This window comes from Lycium barbarum, chromosome 5 (assembly GCF_019175385.1).
Source record: "Lycium barbarum isolate Lr01 chromosome 5, ASM1917538v2, whole genome shotgun sequence".
NCBI classification, from domain to species: domain Eukaryota; kingdom Viridiplantae; phylum Streptophyta; class Magnoliopsida; order Solanales; family Solanaceae; genus Lycium; species Lycium barbarum.
In genome coordinates this window covers 106206023-106220425 of record NC_083341.1, presented here as the reverse complement: position 1 = coordinate 106220425, position 14403 = coordinate 106206023, and the positions used below count along the sequence as shown (strand labels likewise).

The 14403-nt window shown below is 37.2% G+C and overlaps 1 protein-coding gene across 3 annotated transcripts; it reads left to right on the top strand.

Annotated features, from left to right (window-relative positions):
* Nucleotides 1–660: 660 nt before the first annotated feature.
* On the top strand, nucleotides 661–14046 carry LOC132641098 (E3 ubiquitin-protein ligase BOI). Of its 3 annotated transcripts, none has more exons than XM_060357982.1 (5): nucleotides 661–816; nucleotides 1108–1163; nucleotides 2480–2625; nucleotides 4014–4375; nucleotides 13333–14046. In XM_060357982.1, the coding sequence occupies exons 3-5, from the start codon at nucleotides 2520–2522 to the stop codon at nucleotides 13864–13866; spliced, it is 1002 nt and encodes a 333-aa protein (XP_060213965.1). In that variant the 5' UTR covers nucleotides 661–816; nucleotides 1108–1163; nucleotides 2480–2519; the 3' UTR covers nucleotides 13867–14046. The 3 variants fall into 3 exon arrangements, with proteins under 3 accessions (XP_060213965.1, XP_060213967.1, XP_060213966.1); XM_060357984.1 differs by having other exon boundaries at nucleotides 680–816; nucleotides 1098–1163; XM_060357983.1 differs by lacking the exon at nucleotides 661–816 and adding an exon at nucleotides 863–1016.
* The last annotated feature ends 357 nt before the right edge of the window (nucleotides 14047–14403 follow it).

Genomic DNA, 14403 nt, shown 5'->3' with positions numbered 1-14403 from the left:
AGTCCTCATCAAGGTGATGGCGAAGGAATATCATTGCCTTGGCATGGTCTTGGTTTGATGCCTCATTTTTATCTTTTGATGGTGTCTGCCAGACCCATCGCATTAAGGTGAATTTCGGCATCAAGAATCCAAGACATATAGCTATTGCCGGATATATCTAAGGCTACAAATTCACGTTTAGTAAGATTTGCCATTAGTAAAGGGAAATAGAAAGTCAATACCTTCGAGGCTTTTAAAGTATTTGCTCAGAACGGCAGAGTCTCGTGCTGATAACGTGTTATAAAATGAAGCTAAAAGAGTAATAATATTAAAGGATGAAAACTATAAACATAGAGTGACAAAGAGGAGAGATTTTATTATTCTTCCAAAATGTGTTTCAAGTACATTACATATGAAAACTTATGCCTCTATTTATAGTGCTACATATGCATTCAATATATGAGATAATGGAAGAACCATTAATATTAATATAGTGGAAAATAATGAAAGAACCATTAATATGGTGGAAAATAATGGAAGAGGCATTATATTTGTGTAGTGGACATCCATTCTATATTTCATAACAGTTAACTCTTTTCTTGTTAGCCTGTTTATTTGTTTCGAGGGGCAATAATGTAAAAAGCCAAAACAACCCATCTTCATTAGTGATTTAAGTTAAGAGAAGCAAGAAAGGATGATGTTGGTGGGAAAAACAAAGAATATATAAAGAAAGAAAAAGATATCAAAATATGTGAGAAGAAGAAAAGTCTGCAAAATCTAGAAAAAAGAGAGCGTGATTCCAGCCATTTTTGCTTTAAAATTCTTCAATCTCTTAAGGTAAATTGCTTTGTGGGTCCTTCCCGCCACACCTCTGTCACTCTTCTTAAAAAAAAAAAAGTTTCAAGCTTTTCTTTTTTTTCTCTCTCCAATTCTTGATTATCTTGCTTGTTCTTTGTAACACTTAATTCTCCTTTATTGTATATCTTTATTGATCATCCGTTACTGATTCTTTATTGCGCAATTTTATTTACACACATGTATGTAACAATCGCAAGATCAGATTTTTTTTTCTTCTTTTATTTTCATTTTCTTGTGGGATATTGTTTTGACTTGTATAGGAATTTGCAGGATCAAGATGGGTTTATTTCATTAAAGAAGCTCAAGACTCTTTTGTGAGTTTTTGGGTAAGCTTTATTTTTATTTGTTATTGGTTATTCAGCTTAATATTTTGTTACAAGATTTTCAGATTGTTGAATTTTATCAATTGGAGAATAATACACAAAAGAGAAAAGTCTTTTTTTCTTTTGTTGTTGGTCTTATGTTAGTTTATATAGTGTTCCAGGATGTAGCAATCTTTCCATCGAGTTTTGTTTTGGAGTTCTCTTAGGTTTATTGTGGTAATATTAAAGGGTTAAGGGTCAAAAACACACCTCAAGTATCACTTTTTTTTTAAATTTTCTATCTGAACTACCTAAACTATCACCAACTAGTTTGCAAAACATACCTCAACTATCAGTTGTTCACTTTTCATACCGAACCATCACCTACTAGTTTGCAAAACACACCTCATTAAAAGTGAACTAGTTGGTGATAGTTGAGATGTGTTTTGCAAACTCGTTGGTGATACTTGAGGTGTGTTTTTAAAAATAAATGGTGATAGTTTAGGTAGGAAACTCTCACACCTGATAGATCAGGTAGGAAACTCAAAAAAAAAAAGTGATACTTGAGGTATGTTTTTGACCATTATCTGAATATTAAATGATAAAAATTGGCTTTGATTTCTGTTGATCAAACAACAAGAGTAGTTCAGATTTTTATGTATCATTTATATTAAAATGAAATAAATAGATATTCTGGTTTAGAAGGGGGCTCGGTTCTTTATGTCTAGGTGGTCGGTGGTTGTGGGTTTTTTGGGGGACGGGGTGGGGTGGTGTTTGAATGGAATCTGTTCATCTAAAACACACCTAGGTGATAGTTCAGGTGTGTTTTTGACCATTAACTCTTTTTATAAAAATGAAATAAATAGATATTCCGGTAGAAATGGATAGATTAGAAGCGGGGAATCTGTTCATCTAACACGGGATGAAGTGAGTCTTATGGTTCCATATCTTGTAAAGTTATGAAATGGGACTTAAAAGTTTAACATGGTTGTCTCTTTGGAAAAAAAAAAAAAAGGAAGAGAGGAAACATTATGGCTAGTGTGGTGGATGCACTTATCACTTAGTCACAGTCTGCGTGATTAGGAGAAAATGATCACGGTACATAATCACGAGCCTTGAGGTGGCTTAAGATGACTCTTTTAAGATTTTCTTGAACAAGCTTTTATTTGTACAATTAGTCATGTGTCTCAGTTCAAATGGAGAGTAAATGTGGTTATTTGAATTTGATAGGTGTTCTTTCTTATTGCTTATATCCAATCCAGGTCCTTTTAAGCATTGTTGTTAAAATGTGATCCAATAATCTGCATTTACAGGGTATATATCTTTTGTTTCATCTGCAGGTGAACTTGCTCAGCATCTGAGTAGATTTTTCCTGGGAAAATGTATAGAGGCAATGGCACTAACACTCAAATTCCTATTTTTGTGGATGAGAATGGTTTCCAGTATCCTGCTAGTGCACCAAATCAACTTCCGTTATTTGGAAGCTGTGAGTTTCTGTTCTATTAGCATCTAAGTTACTCGGACTCTTCGAAAGTGTTGCCGCACCCGTGTCGGATCCTCCAAAAATACACTACTTCTGAAGGATCCGACATGCACCCGGCGACATTTTAGGAGAGTCCGAGTAACATAGATTAGCATATGTTGAAAGTAGATTGTGAGCCATTCAGTATTTGTATTTCATCCTCAACAACATGACCAGTACTTGTATCTGCTTTTTCCCACTTTTCAATCTATTTAACGCCTTGCCGCTAGATCTTTATTTGTTAATGAAGATGCTTCTAGCTGGAAAGCTCTGAAAAATTGTCGGAATTGGTGTTTTGAACATTGTTTATTGTTCTAGATTCCATTAACTTTCTGAATCACTTTACTAGAATGAACCTTCAACGGGCATACCAAGTTGCAGGCGTACAATTAACTGTGGCCGACCACATTTGATAGAACGACTTTGAATTTTGTTTCAGAATTCTTCTGTTGTTGCCAGCGTTGCAGTTTAGCTACCTCTTGCTAAGCCTGTGGTCCGTCTTTTGCTTACAATTAGGGATCTTGGGTGGGGTCTTTCATGTACTTAACAGTATAAAAGGATACAATAAGCTAAGGGAACTTCAAATGCTCTTATATACTTATCAGCTGTTTCAAAGTTTTTTTAAATGTTGAGTCACTTCATCTATACTGAACTAATTGGTAAGTTGTATCTTGTCTTTCTACTACTGATGCTGTAATTCTGCCGTTTCTCGTGGGATCTTTTTAATCCTTTTGATAAGCTCTCACGATCACCCTTTTTAATGCCTTTTAGAAGTTTATCTCAAGTCCTCTTTGTGATCAGATCGTAGTTTATTTTATAGGCCATTTTTATTAAAAAGCGTTGGGTTGTGCTTGGTAAGTCAAGAATTACAGGAAAAACCAGAGGCGGTGGTAGGCATATCCCATCTTAATGTCTAAGCATGGTGGGATAAGGAAGCAGGGAAGAGGAAGTGAAAAATAGAGTTGGGTTTTGTTTGAAAGTCTATGCCTTAAATACTTTAGCTTTAGCCTAACTTCAATAATATGGTTTAAATAATGATTTGCAGTTAAAAGTTGGCCCTGTATTAAGTCATTAACTGACATTGCAAAAACTGCGACATTTGTGTACTAACAGAAAATATTTGAGGAAAACTTCATCATTATAGATTTCACATCTAAGTTTATGCTCGAGTATAACAAGAGTCAGTGGGATCTTGCAGCAAAATTCTCGAGGCATTGCTCGATTTCTGGTTTGACATTTCCTTGAATGAGTTCTAGGCATGCTAGTCTTTCTGCACAACTAATGAACTCATGCTGATATGTAGATTGTTATATAAAAGCGTTTATAATGTGCTTTTTTTTTTTTTGCTACAGTTCCACTTGGATCCAATGCTGATCCTGTAAATTATTTTGTAAATGAGCATCCTACGCCCCCGATTCGGCATAGTAAACGAGGCAGGGAAGTAGAAGGTGTTTCGAGACAGCAAAAGCTTCAAATTTCCTTGAATCATAATTTGGTTCATGATGACACTGGACAGGCAGCAAACCTTCCTGCCCAAAATCCCGTATCGACTGGTTTAAAGCTATCATATGATGATGATGAACCCAACTCTTCTGTCAGTTCCGCAAGTGGAAGTATGAATGCATCAGCATCAGTTATAATGTCTCTTGGTGATAACATTAAAACAGAAATGGAGCGCCAGAAGAAAGAATTTGATCAATATCTTAAGACTCAGGTATGGTACAACATTTGCCATATTTACTTTTCTGGTGGAACCTCTTTTTTCTTGTTTGTTTGTGTGTGTGAGTATGAGAGGGGGGGGGGGGGTGTTCTTTCATTTTCTTAACTGAGTCTAAGGCATACGTGTTTAATAAAGTAACTTTTATTCTCACACAAAACTTGGTAATATTGTTACTACCTGCTTCCTGACGGTCAGTAAGGACTTGAGCTAGATGAAATTTGTTCTCCAACATAAATGGCCTTTTTAGGAAAGTGTCCAAGGTTGTACCATTTACTCACTTTAATTATTGCTTGATTCTTCTTCTTCTTCTCAGTTGGTCTTGGCTATATGTATCCTTACTGACCATGTCACTTCATCTAAACTATACAAAATAAAAAATAGAAATAAAAACTACTAGAAGTAATTTTGTATTTTCTATTGGTATGTTAATCTCAGGCATGACTAAAAGACTCCTGAAAAGCATAGGACCTGAAGTAAACGAACCAAGACGATTTCTTCCCGTGGGCCATCTCTCTTTTAACACCTTTTTTTCTTCACAATTACATTTATATTACTGATAGAAGAGCATTATATGTCCGAAGGAGTTCACGACATCATTTACAAGTTGGAACATAGTCTCCCAAGATACTCCTCGCGCTAAAAAATCAGAAAAACTTAGCTAGACTATGCACAACAACATTAGAGGATCTAGAAATATATACAAAGTCTACCTTCTCCAAAGTAGAAGCCATATGCCAAATCTCCTCACATATGATATCCACTTACCACGGGGCACACATTTTCTTCTCGAGACAAGATTTGCACTGTGCTCCATCTGTCTTGAATGGCTTTTAATGCCTTTACTCAACATGATTTCACACACCCGTGGGCTGGTGTATTTGGAGGTTGACACACAACAGAATCAAACTATCCACATTCTCTTATTTTATCCTCAATGTGTGCTACTTGCACTTTCTTCTTAATGTGGTCATATTTGATCGTGTATGACCGTATATCCATCTTATTATCCGCATCTCTGCAACTTTGATCTTGCAGATGTGTTGAATTTTAGCAGCCCAACAATCCTTCTCATATAACATTGCTAGTCTTATAACTGTTCTATAGAACTTACTTTTCACTTTGTTAGGCATCCTTCTATCACATAACACCTCAATAGCACTTCTTCATTTCTATCATCCTATTTTAATGGCTAGATACACAGATAGCCTCTCAAACTTGACATCAATCATTCGATAGATACCTAAAAAACTATCCTAACGATCATGTAGACACTTTTACTTGGTAGTGATGTGTCTCTTGAACACTCAAATCCCGCAGATCACATGTTTGAAATGCACCTGTTGAGTACGTGTCAAATCAACCAATCAAATTCAAATGACACTTGTTATTATAAAAAGTACAACAGGAGAAAAAAAGGAAGACAGTAAGTAGTACTTAGGACCCTCTCCCCCCCGCGCTCGCGTGTTGGGTTTTCTCATGAACCATCATTCTAGTAGGCCAACCATAATTTAGTCACATTTAATGAAATGAGATCTTTTTTTATTTTTATTTAAAACCACCTAGCAGATTGCTGGTGGTGTTTTATTCCAAAATCAAAGTATTTACACAGATAGGAAAAAATAAGAACAAAGCAAACAAACTAAAAAGAAAAGAAACTACTCTGAGCTAAAGACACTGTAAACAGGATCAAAGTGCTGCAAACTGGAGGCATGCTGCAAGTTCTCTTGTTTTGGGATGATAACACTATCAGACACCTCAAAGCTCTCACCAGGTGCTATGTTATCAGACCCCATGATAAATCAAACAAGAGTAAAGCTGCATATGCAATCTGCTGCTGTCCATAACCCTGAATAGACAAGTTGAATCCCTTTCACTACCTATAATGATCATAACATGGCTGTTGTAAACTCCTAATCCAAGCCTGCTAGAAGAATGAGCAGTAGAACTGCTAATACCACTATCTAGCTAGGCCAGTCCTAGTAGTTACTAGTCATATTACAATCTGATGATGAGTAGTGAGCATGAACTAAAGTGCAAAAAATCCTTCTTCAATTTGGTTCCCTTTCCTTGTTTGTTTTGAACCTGAAGTTAGGCATCATAGATTTATCCATATTTAGCAATCTCGTTCCTGTAGGTGTGAGTTCCTGAAAATTGTTAACTTGTAATGTACCTGCACAATTGAACACACTGTTAGCTAAAAAATCTGCTACTGTATTGCCCTCCTCCAAGACATGGACAAACTGGACTTGTCCTCTCTTTGTCCACTCTTTAATCTTATGCACCTCCGTACTAACTTTCCAAGGAGTTTCCCAGTCTCCTTGAATGATGTTCACTATAGCAAGAGAGTTAGTTTCCATGATCACAGGTAATACTTGGTTATTAACACAATATTACAAACCATCATGAATTGCAACTGCTTCTGCACATATATTTGTTGTGTTAGCTATTCTTTTAGCAGCAGCATGAACCAGATCACCTCTTTCATCTCTAATACAAAAAGCAGCTGAGCTTTGGCCTGGATTACCCCTTGATGCACCATCAGTATTGCACTTATACCAGCCTGCACTTGGACATCTCCATTGTACCATTTGACCTCCTACTCTAGGCTAAAGTCCTTCTAAGAGTTGTACCATTTGAGGCCAAGTATGTGGGATATTCTTCAACCATGGATATAGACTACTTATCAAGTTATGAATGTTCTGATTAATGCAGTAAATGACTTTACTCTTACTCATTTGTGCTCCATTCATGAGTGCATTTCTTCTCTTCCACAACTGCCAGCAGATGAATGATGGTATTGCTTCAAAAACTGGTTTCAACTTGACTGCACACTTTGTATTCCACCATTTTACCACTGCTTGATGTAACTGTAGTAGAGGGTCTAAGATACCTGCTGTTGTGGTATAGTATTGCCACACTTCTGCTGCACAATTACTAGTCAAGAAAAGATGTTGCAATGTCTCCTCTGACTGTGAATTTAGACAACATCTGCATCTTGATACAATGGAAATATTCATCCTTTTGAGTACATCCTCCACTGGGAGTTTAGCTTTCCACATCCTCCATAAAAAGAATGAAATTTTGAATGGCACTCCTTTAGTCCATATTCTTTGATAGTTCAATGACTCTTGCTCCTGCTGTCTCATTAAGTTCCATGCACTACTCACTGTAAATTTGCCAGACTTAGTTAAAGTCCACCATGGTACATCTGCATCTGTTGATTGCCCCATTATGCTCAGTTCAGATCTAACATGATTCACCACCTGCTTTGGTAACATTGCATTCATTTTTTGGAAATCCCAACCCTCTAAATTAATGAGTTCAGCCACCTCTTCTATATTGTGATCTGTGGTTGAGAAATCCCTGAGAGGTCCCAATCTAGTCCAGTTGTCTTCCCAGAAATCACATGAACCATTTCTAGGTTCCCACCAAATGAAGTGATCCATTTGATCCCTGGCTTCCAACATTTTTTTCCATACTTATGAACCTTCCTTCCATTGTACCCTTGTTGGTTTCAGCTTCTTACAGTATTTATTCCACAGAAAGGTAGACCATAAAGAATTTGAGGTCCTAAATCTCCACCATAGCTTAGCAAACAAAGCTTTAGAATTATCAAACAAGGACCTAAATCTTAGTCCACCCTCAGCTTTAGGCATGCAGATCTTCTTCCATGATACCCAATGTTTGCTTTTATCCTCTTCCTTATTGCTCCAGAAAAAACTTGCAAAGATCCTATGGAGCTCATTTATAGTGTATTTAGTAGGTACTACAGCAGATAGCACATACACTGGTACACTTTGTAGAACATTCCCTATCAACACAGCTTTACCACCAAATGACAGCAATTTGGCCTTCCAACTCTGCAATTTATCCTTCACTTTCTTGATGAGATCTTGGTATTAGACTTTCTTCTTTCTGGCATGAAAAATGGGGCATCCTAAATACTTGAAAGGGAACTGTCCCTTTGTGAATCCTGTCACCTGCTGCACTTCCTGCATCACTCTATCTGCCACCTTATGATACATGTAGAATGCACTTTTTTCAGTGTTGAACAGTTGACCAGAGATTGCTTCATAATCTCTGAGAAAGTCCATGATCATTTGTAAAGAATTCCTCTCAGCAGATGCAAAAATTATGGTATCATCTGCATATGCTAGATGATTAATATTGGCACTCCATTTAGGCAAGCCATACCCCACATATAAACTGTTGTCATACAATGAGTTTAATGCCCTTGATAGCACTTCTGTTGTCAAAATAAACAAAGCTGGTGACAGGGGTCACCTTGTTTGACACCCCTTGTAGAATGAAAGAAACCTGTAGCTTTGCCATTAAACAAAATTGAATACCAGTTATTTGCTATCAGTCTCCATATCCTATCAATGAATACTCCTGAAAATCCCATTTGATTTAGGACTTTTGTCAAAAAACTCCAGGAAACTCTATCATATGCCTTTGCCATATCTAGCTTTAAGATCACCTTAGCAGGTTTACCCCTTTTCCTAATGTTTGTGACAACTGTGTGAGCAAGACATTTTCAATTATACTCCTTCCCTTCACAAAACCAGCTTGATGAGGAGAGATTAGAGTAGGAAGGACCTTCTCTAACCTGTCATGCATAACTCTGGGTAAGACTTTATTGATAAAGTTACTCAGACTTATTGGTCTTAAATCTGAGTAACTTTGAACCATCTCTTTCTTAGGGAGTAGCACTACATTAGTATGAGTGATTGACTTTGGAAGAGTATCACCTTGGAAGAATGCAATTACCATACTGAGCACATCTACCTCTACAATATAAACCTGAAAAGCCATCTGTCCACTGGCACTAGAACCACTGAGGTTGAACACAGCTGCTTTCGCTTCCTCCTTTGAAGGAACCTTACATAACATTTCAGTCCTCTCTTGATCCAACACTCATGGAATATGTTGTAGAATATCCTCATTTGTATGTCCCATATCCTCTTGAGTAAACTGCTTTTGATAGAACTTTACTGCTTCATTTACCATTTCCTCTTTATTGTCTAACCAGTTACCATCAAGATCTTAAATCCTCTGAATTTGTAGCCTTTTCCTCCTACCTTTCACCAGATTGTGAAAAAATCTGGTGTTTCTATCACCTTCCACAAACCAGTCAATCCCAGATTTTTGTCTCCAATATTCCTCCTCAGTGTAAGTACTTTTTGTGTTCAGCTTGGGATTGTTGAAGCTCACTTCTATTCCCACAACTAGGACATTCTTCAAACAAATTTTCCTTAATTCTAACAATTTCCTCTCTAATGATCAGCTGCTTGAAGATATCCCTATAAGTAGATCTACTCCATTGAGATAGCACCCCTTTCATATGCTTCAACTTAAGCTTGAAACTGATAAAAGGATCTTCATGCATCCAGTTAGGCCAATTTTGCTCAACTGTGCCAACGAAAGATTCATGATCCACCCAAAACTTGAGAAATTTGAAAGGTCTGTGTTGATTCTGAGTAACTTCCCCATAAGTACATAATAATGGAGCATGGTCAGAACCAGTTCTAGCCAAATGCTCCACTTCCAAATGAGTAGACCAGTTTTGTAACTCTGCATTCACCAACATCCTATCTAATCTTTCAAAGAAACAGTCATTAGTGGCTCTTCCGTTCCACCAAGTGAAAGGGCTGCCCTTGAACTAAATTTCCTCCAATTCACAAGAGTTGATACAAAAAGCAAAATCTTCAATATCTTGAGTAAGAACAGGTATCCCTCCTATTTTCTCTTCATCATTCAACACCACATTGAAATATCCATCCAAGGAAGTGACATATCATTTGCCAAGCTATAAATGCTATCCCATAGATGCAGCCTCTCCACCTCTCTACATTTGGCATAAACTAAGGTAGTAACCAAACTTTTACCAGTATCATTAAAGACCAACTTTAGAGAAATTTGTTGGTCACTATCTGAAAGAACCTCCACGTCTATATTATCTGCTACAAAAAACCAGATCTTTCCATTGCAATTAGCTCCAGCTTGATTCATTTTCAGTCTTCTCCTATAATACTGCAAGTGCCTAACATGCTGGAATGGTTCCATAAGTGCCACAAGGAAGAACTTATGATGTCTATGAAGCATTTGAACTCTTTGAAAAGCCTTTTGAGTCCTCACTGACTTGATATTCCAAATCAATGACTTTATCATCATTTACAATAGGCTTTAGCTGCAGATCTCTTTGGCACGACCCTGTTAGGCTGTTGTTTTTCTGCTGGTACAGTCTTGCCACCCTTCTTCCGACCCTTATTAGTGACTAATTTTGGAGAAACACCAACTGATTTTTGATTTCCCTTTCCAGTGCTGCCTTGTTCCACCTCATTGACAGTCTCCACATCAAGACCAGGCTCATGACCTGGATCTTCTCCATCTTTAATCACATTATCATCAATGTTTTCCTTCAATAGACTACTGTGATCATTAACAAGTTTGTGTGAAACCAAGTCATGTAAATTTCTCGTAGGAGAACTCTTTTTTATTAAAGACACCTTTCCACCACTTTGACTAGATTCAACCCTTTCTGTAGCCTCCACCTGCTTCCCATCTGTAGATTTTGAAGGAAACCATTGTACTGATGAATCAACCTTCTCCTGTGATTGATCTGCATCTAGATTCTGTTGAGGAGAAACCACTATATCAATATCTTGATCCAGCAAATCACTCTCCTTTTGTATAACCTCCTCAGATAAGTCCCTTTCATCAACTTCCCCATCCTCTAGTTCATCTTCCACTCTATCACCCCATTTAGAAGGGGATAAAGCTTTTCCATCTTCAGATGAATCTGTATTCCCCAGAACATCCATTATAACTTTATCTTCTTCATGAGATTTCAACATGTTAGTAGTACAAGCACTTACTATGACTTGATCACCACAGTCCTGAACATCAACTGTGCTGTCTTCTATAACCCTCTTCTCCACTTTCTCTATCAGATCATCAGCTTTTACACCATTTTCTGCAGTTTCTTTCTCAATCATATCTTCTTCATTGAATAGAACAGAAAATTTGTTTTGCATAGCCACTGATTCCAATCCTTCCTTATCAGCATCATTATTCTTCATTGGACTTTTCTCCTTTGTTACTACACTATTATCTTTGACTGGATTGAATTTAACAGCATTCCCAAACACCTTTCCCCTGGTTAAATATTTATCATGCTTAACCTTATTCCATGCACTCCCATCAGTCTTCAGGATAACCTCTCCATTTAGTTGTTCTTCTACTTTCTCATTCTCACCATTGTGACTACTACTTAATTCAGGATGTAATAATCTATAACCCTCTTCATTATGCCCTTGTAATTTACACCTTTTGCAGTACTTATGCAAAACATCATATTGAATCTTAACATCCACATCCCTAATCTTGTTATTCTCCTTGTCTACAATCTCCATAGTTACAGAATCAGGGAGTTTCTCCATTAAGTCAACTAGAACCTTAACCCTAGCACAACTAGGTCGAGTTTTATTGATAGTAGCCATGTCCAATTGTAGAGGTTTACCTACAGTAGATGCCAATGAGAACAAAGACACCCTAACAAAGAAGGTGGGTAATAGATGTGGGAATGAAATCCAAGCCATAGCTTTCGTAGTTTCTTCTTCAACCTTAAAAGATGGATCATAAATCAAAGGCCTCATTGGATAATAATATCCATCCTTGGAATGAATGTTATGAGCACCTTTAGATGCCATAGTGATAAAATCTCCCAGTCTCTCCAATCGCATCAAAATATGACGATGCCTAAACAAACCAACCTTACAATCTCCTTTAATTGTTTAGGAATTTGAACTCTCAATTCTTCAAGTTCAGGCCAGCCATGAGAATACTTTCCCACCACTGCATATGGAATTCATACGTAATACTTCATCCTCTGTCCAAGTAACCACTTTCTTTCCATCTTTTGTCACTACAGGCTTGATCTCTATGGGTTGAACATCAACTTTGGTCGTGTGCATGGACAAATCCAGCGGCTGCATGTTAACAAGATTGGCATACGTTAGGGTTTTGTCTAGGGTTTTACTCATGTTCTCTACTATAGAAGGATTTGTATTCGTGGATGAGGGATTTAATGGAGGAAATTGAGATGAAGAAGCAATATCATGACCAACCACCAGTGGTGGCTGGCCGCCGGCCACCATCATGACACTAGGGTTTACTCTCTATTAGGGTTTTGCATGGAGAGAGAAGAGAGAGCTTTTATTTAATTCATTTTAATGAAATGAGATCGAACAAAGGTTGGAAGGTTTTTCACGTTGAAGCTTCTACTACGACTAAATTATTTTCCATTCTTATAGTTTATAACGAGTTGTTCACAAACAGATTTTAAACACTCTTAGAACTACTGTTCCGGGTTAGAGAGGTTGGTGGTCCTAACCCACTTAATCACCTCTTTTCTGTCGAAGATTGATGCACACATGCATTGTAAAATACGCTTTAGCTCGCTTTCTCTAAGCGGTTAGTACTGTCATCAATTCTGACATTTGGAGAAGAAGATGGTAAAAATGATGGAATTAAAAGGGAATGGAGGAAGAAGGAGATGGGTGTGGAGAGAGAAGAAGATGTTCGGTACTTTGTAGCCATTCCAGCATTAGTCAGTCCATCCACTCAAAAAAAGAAGTCCATCCACTCACTCAATTCCAAGTGAGGTTCACACTGTGCCATGTCAGCGGGAGATGTTTAGTTGGCATTTTGAATATAGTTCGAGTGTCCAGTAGGTCGCCTTCTCAGTTGAGGTGTCTAGATGAAAAATCTTGCTAAGTTTGAGGGGCTATCTATGTATTTGGCATAAATTGATTCAACGTTTTTTGTCTGATATCGTCAAAACTTCTAATCTCTATTGGCATTAAATAGGATTATTCTCACTAAAATAGGGGTGTAATGCTTTTTCAAAGTTAATTTGATGATTGCTAATTGATTTCTGCCTTTTACAGGAAGAAACTTGGGCTAGAGGTGTCAGAGACATAAAACAGAGACATATGGCTTCTTTACTGACTGCAGTCGAGAAAAATGTTGGCACGAAGTTGCAAGAGAAGGATATTGAGTTAGAGAACATAAATCGGAAGAACAGAGAACTAGTTGAACGGATGAAGCTAGTTACAGCAGAGGCACAAAATTGGTGTTACAGAGCTAAGTGTAACGAATCTTTAGTGATCACATTAAGAACGAACCTTCAGCAAGCGATGCAATCTGCTGAACAAGGAAAAGAAGGGACCGGAGACAATGAGCTAGATGATGCTGTGTCCTGCATTGACCCGAACAATTGGCTCAGCATCCCTAGTGGTTCTGGTAAGTGTACATCGACGAAGAAAGCCATTATCTGCAAGGTATGCAAATTGAAGGAGGTATCCATCTTATTGATGCCTTGTAGACACTTGTGTTTATGTAAAGATTGTGAAGGATTAGTTAATGTATGTCCTATCTGCCAGTTGATGACAACTGCTAGTGTTGAGGTGTTATTGTCTTGAAATGTGAACAAATTAACTCTCAAGGCAAAAGATATAATCTCATACAGCATTGTGGATTTACTTTCTCTATTTACTGTACAGAATCAGTTTCTTGAAATTGGGGTTTAACTATCACGGTTCTTCTTGATTCTTAATTAGGATTTGGCCATTTATTTTCTATTCCAGTGCTTCTTTTGTGGACCTATTTGTGTTTCTTTTCAAAATTTGATTTGCATTATACAACAGTGGATCACATTTCGCTAAATAGAAATTAATATTCATCCTCAGAAATATCAGTCATAAAAAAATATTAATCCTCAGAGATACTACCTATTAAACAGTGGCAGAAGTACTACTAAGTTGGTGCATTTGAGGACTGTGTTTGCCCTTTGCAACCAAAGATTATATTAGTTATTGAAATGCAATGTGTTTTGTTAAAAGTTGTTCACGTCTTTAGATTGTTCATACAAGATCTTTTCAATTTCAAAACCCAACGTTAACTAGTGGACATAACAAGAAAAAATGTACGTTCAGTGTATAAAGTTACTCCTTTATTGA

Coding starts and splice junctions, on each gene's coding strand:
- LOC132641098 (XM_060357982.1), top strand. CDS start 2,520: ATGTATAGAGGCAATGGCACTAACACTCAAATTCCTATTTTTGTGGAT. Junction 2,626..4,013: donor ACTTCCGTTATTTGGAAGCT/GTGAGTTTCTGT, acceptor TTTTTGCTACAG/TTCCACTTGGATCCAATGCT. Junction 4,376..13,332: donor ATCAATATCTTAAGACTCAG/GTATGGTACAAC, acceptor TGCCTTTTACAG/GAAGAAACTTGGGCTAGAGG.